At 42.0% G+C, this 5077-nt stretch overlaps 1 protein-coding gene and 1 long non-coding RNA gene across 2 annotated transcripts in view; both read right to left on the bottom strand.

Annotated features, from left to right (window-relative positions):
* Positions 1–300, bottom strand: part of acat2 (acetyl-CoA acetyltransferase 2) — a 15303-nt gene extending 15003 nt beyond the window's left edge. The window contains exon 1 of the mRNA XM_048250420.1: positions 116–300. Coding sequence (XP_048106377.1) covers positions 116–164 — 49 coding nt within the window. The 5' untranslated portion in view covers positions 165–300. The remainder of the gene's footprint in view (positions 1–115) is intronic.
* Positions 301–2236: 1936 nt separating this feature from the next.
* On the bottom strand, positions 2237–3310 carry LOC125299548. The gene is made up of 3 exons (XR_007194392.1): positions 3235–3310; positions 2739–2776; positions 2237–2312 (listed from the first exon to the last, which is right to left on the bottom strand). It is a non-coding gene; the product is annotated as an uncharacterized LOC125299548 (long non-coding RNA).
* Positions 3311–5077: the final 1767 nt, after the last annotated feature.

Genomic DNA, 5077 nt, shown 5'->3' with positions numbered 1-5077 from the left:
ACTCTACCACTTTTTCAGACATATCACATTCTTACTGGAGAATAACCTAGAGACGAACCAGCTCAGCTCAGTAACTGAGTAACGTAACGTATTAGTATTATTGAACAGGCTTTACCTATCGGGGTTCTTGCTGCAGAGACGATGACAACTGTCTCACGGTCCATCGCGGCGATCGGCAGAAGCAAGGTGCGGTAGTCCAGCGATGCGAAGGCGAGCGAGCTTATCCGTCGGAGGCGATGCGAGTACACGGACAACCACCTTGCTACTCCCTCTTATTAGCATGTTGCTTCATTCATTTGATTACGATAGTCGCCAAATAAGAGAAGAAGAACATGCGATACAGGGCTCCACCTAGCGTCTGGGAAGACCACGGTGCCTTACAAGCTTAGTTTTTCTCAGTAGCTTTGGCATAATTTCTCGAATTATCATCATTCATGTTTAAAGGGGGAAAACATACTATTTTACAGAATAGCTGTTCTCTCGTAATAAAAATGGCAAGATACTATAATACCTGGCAGATTACATGACAACTCGTTCAACACTATGACTCAAGCAATTAAACTCAAAAGCTAATGCCTACATATTACTTATGCGTTGTATGCATCATGTGTGCAAGTGACTAGGTTGAAATAGGGAACTAGAGAATTCTAATGAACGAGAGAATTCTAATGCTTGAATTTCCCCTGGGGATCAATAAAGTATCTATCTACCTATCTAATGCACAAGAGAATAGAGTACCGAAGTCTGACATAGCGTTGCCATGACTCTGAGAAGAACTGTAATGTGACTCAAAACATCTGAGAATAACTGCAATGTGTGTGTGGGGGGTTTGCATGCTCAAGATAAAACTGCAACAGGGGTTTGGGTTAGTATGTTTATTGAAGAAAAAACACATACAAAAAAAGCAAAGCAGGCAAGATATTATTGCAGCGTCGGTGTGTCATTAACAATCACGTCTGCAAAATCCCATAACTATAACCATAACAATAACCATATTACAAATTACTAATGTTATCATCAAGATGCACCCACATATGCCTCTGCTCATACTCTATTTGATTTATATCTGCTAAACAGCACAGCGGTAAAGGTAGCTTGTGTCATATAGATTATGTGAAATATTACACATTTATTAAAATAGTGAAGTACAAACAAAAACATATATTTATTACACATTGCAGAAGTTATTTTAGTCTCTGTTAGTGTGTGTGTGTGTGTGAGAGAGAGAGTGTGTATTTTAGTCTCTGTGCTTCTGTGTGTGTGTTTGTGTGTGTGTGTGTGTTTGTGAGAGGTGTGTATAACTGTAAAAGGCACATTATTATTGTGATGTTCAGTGATGAGACTACCATGGCGACAACATGCATCATGATAAGAAACACGATCATTTCTCCCTGACGTGAATCAAACAGGATGTGCGTGCATGTGTGTGTGTGTGTGGTTGTGTGTGTGTGTGTGTGTGTGCGTGTGCGTGCATGTGTGTGTGTTTGTGCGAGACTACCATGGCATTATGACAGTATGCATCACATGATAACAAACACAACCTTTTCTCCCTGACGTGGGTGTGTGTGTGTGTGTGTGTGCCAGACCTGCCTCCACCTGTAACGCTGGCTTTAACTATGAACAAATAACTTTTACTAAAAAATAAACAAACTTCACTTGAATGGTGACCTCACACACACACACACAATGGGAATAACAGTGCGATACTCTTCCCTGGCGTCTCTTCCTGCTTTAGGCCTTATGGGGGATGTTGACGGTGGCGTAGGTCACACTGTCAGCAGCCTGCACCAGAAATCAAAGTGGGGCAGTTACTACACGGTTATGACATGTGAAATATCTCACCTGTGAGCACAGGTAACTCACTCAGTCCACACTGCACACTCACGTTAGGAGGGAGGGCGTGAGCTTGAGAGCGGTGGGCAACCTCAGCGTATGTACGTCTCCTGACTTCTTCTGTAGACACACAGCGCTTGAAATGACTAGGCATGTTTAACATGCTTTCATCTGTAATACGGAGTATGAAGGAAATGTGTTTGAGTCTCAGAGTGCAGTAATGATGAAAATTAGCCTCATCCATGGGAGCATTAGTACGGTTCCAGTGACAAACATCCTACATGTTACACAGACCATCAGCATGAGATGGTCTGTGTAACATGTAGCATCACATACTCACATCATCGCCAGAGTTAGCACAGGTGTGTGTGTTTGTGTGTTTGTGGTTAACTTCATCACATACTCACATCATCACCAGAGTTAGCAGGAGCAGCTGATTTGTTCACAGTGGAGTAGAGGACATCCGCTGCACCCTTAGTCTGAATAGAACAGAGTGTGTGAGAGTGTGTGTCTGGTCTCATTTAAACAGCCATGAATCACTCACACACAATATGATACACAATATATACAGTCTTACAGATCTAGAGAAATGCTCTCTCATGGGGGTCTTTCCTAATGAGCTCTACAAGGTAATAAGCAACACTGAACAAAGCACAGCGGTTAGTTTGGTTAGTGTACTATGAGGTTCCAGAACACTTCTCTGATATTTATAATAGCAAGAGGAAAGATACTGTCACTGTCACAAGTGATACTGTCAGTGTGTGTCTGGGTTGGGCTCTGTGATGGAGGAGACAGGTGATGTGTGTGTGTGTGTCTGAGTTGGGCTCTGTGTGACGGTGATGTGCGTGTGTGTGTGTGTTGGGCTCTGTGTGACGGAGGAGACAGGTGATGTGTGTTTGACTCACTGTGCCTGTTGAGGTCAGTCGTCCATCTCTGGTTCCACCTGCACATTGAGGTAAATGAGAACAGGACACCCAGGTAAACAGAATAGAATCAACTACTGTACATGGTCAGGTGTCCATGTGTTTCTCAGTGTTATAAACTGTAATATCACAGATGGATCTTAGACATAAATACATGATCAGGTGTCCATGTGTTTGGTCAGCACATAATGCATGAGATGGATCTAAGACATAAATACATGATCAGGTGTCCATGTGTTTCTCAGTGTTATAAACTGTAATATAAGCGGTCAGCACATAATGTAGGAGATGGATCTTAGACATAAATACATGATCAGGTGTCCATGTGTTTCTCAGTGTTATAAACTGTAATATAAGCGGTCAGCACATAATGTAGGAGATGGATCTTAGACATAAATACATGATCAGGTGTCCATGTGTTTCTCAGTGTTATACAGCGGTCAGCACATAATGTATGAGATGGATCTTAGACACTCACATGCTCTTGCCCTCTTCAGCAGAAGTGCTGCTACACAAACAGCCACTACAGCCAGCAGACAAGTAGTGCTGAGAGCAACGAGTAAGACTGAGAGATGGGGAGACAGCAGCAGAGTTATATAGTACTAAATTATAAAATACAAATTATAAAAAGATAAATTAAAAATGATATATCAATAAATACTTAGGAGGGAGTAGCAGTGAGCAGTGAGTGACTGAGAGGAGTGGGAATAAAAAGGAGTTAAATTATATGATACTAATTTATTAAATATAACTTATTAAAGGATGAAGGGGTGAATTAATACCCAGCAGTGTGTCAGACTGAGAGGAGTGTGAGGAGGAGGAGGTGCATGGGAGAGATGAGGAGGAGGTGCATTGGAGAGATGAGGAGGAGGTGCATGGGAGAGATGAGGAGGAGGTGCATGGGAGAAATGAGGAGGAGGTGCATGGGAGAGATGCTGCTCCAGGTTCAGATACAGATGCTGCAGGTGCTACTGGGTCTGTTGTTGTTGTGTCTGGACAATTAGAATGCTGTGTGGTTAACATACAATGCGTGTTCAGTCAAATAAGGACTCACACACCACGTACTGCCAATGCAAAGATATATTTATTTTTATATAACTAAAGAATACCCATTCTGCTGTAAATATGATCAGATCAGAGAGGGTTAAAGCGGAGCGAGAGGCGCAAACGTTCGACAATTTCCGCGTACGATTATTGCAAGGGGGAGGGGGGAAAATCCCCCTTTATGCAGACCAGAGTAAACCCTCGCTGCACTAATGTCAATGGAGACTTGTGGAATTTTACCAATAAATTGGTCATTATGTCTTTCTGGATTTGTTGAGAGTTTTTTGGAAAATTTTGTCATAATCTGTAAGTGTTTGGGATCAATTCAAGCCTAAAAGTGTAATTTTTTAGCGTTCGGATTTGTAATAAAATAACTTAATATCAGACCATGCTGCTGCCAGTTACTGTCCGGTTGTTAGCATGCTAGCTAGCCTCTTAGCTAAGGTAACATTTTAAACGGAGAAGTGTAATTTCTTTGAAATGACAACTAGCTGAATAACATTACTGACATTAGTTAAAGTGGATAGTTTATACTCAAGTGAATTTGCAACAGTATATTAAGTTTAAGCGAAGTCCTTCAACTACTAGTCACTTGTTAGCGCATAGCTGTATTGCCATAGCTACTCCCATCCACTTGTATAGCATTTTAAGCTAGCGTTAGCTAGCTAGCTAGCTCGGTTCACATGACTAATTAAATTATTCATATCATGTCCTAAAGAATGATTCATTGGTATCATACATGATTATAGACAATAATACTGTGAACACAATTATGTTCATCTGTTCTTATTCCTTATTAAGAGAGAAAGTTTATTTAGTGACGTAAGGTGACACTCCCACTTATGCAGACCGGAACTGTCCCGTTTTGCTCCCATAGTAACGAATTACGTTGCTCTATCTTGCTAGTAATCAAGGATCTTTGATCAGATGGGTCCCATTCCAAACTTACCCAGGACAGATGGAGAACCTGGAGATGGAGTTGACAGAGGTTGTGATGGAGTTGCCTGAGATGTTGCAGTTGGTGCTGGTTGTGGTGGAGTTGATGGTGTTGGTGGTGCAGGTCCTCTCGTCACCACTGGAGTTCTAGTTGGGTTCACTGCAAAGGTGGAAGAAGAGTGAAGGTGGATGTGGAGTTGAAAGTTCTAGTGAATGTGATGCTAGAACACAACATGTGTCTCACATGAGAGAAGCACAATCACTGACCTGCCACTCTGACTGTGTGAACGTGCCCTCCTGCAGTCAGCTGGCATCTCCATGTGATCTGAGTGTGAGTGGGG

The sequence above is a fragment of the Alosa alosa genome, chromosome 8, assembly GCF_017589495.1.
Source record: "Alosa alosa isolate M-15738 ecotype Scorff River chromosome 8, AALO_Geno_1.1, whole genome shotgun sequence".
Lineage (NCBI taxonomy): Eukaryota > Metazoa > Chordata > Actinopteri > Clupeiformes > Clupeidae > Alosa > Alosa alosa.
This window is presented reverse-complemented; position numbering and strand designations above follow the sequence as displayed.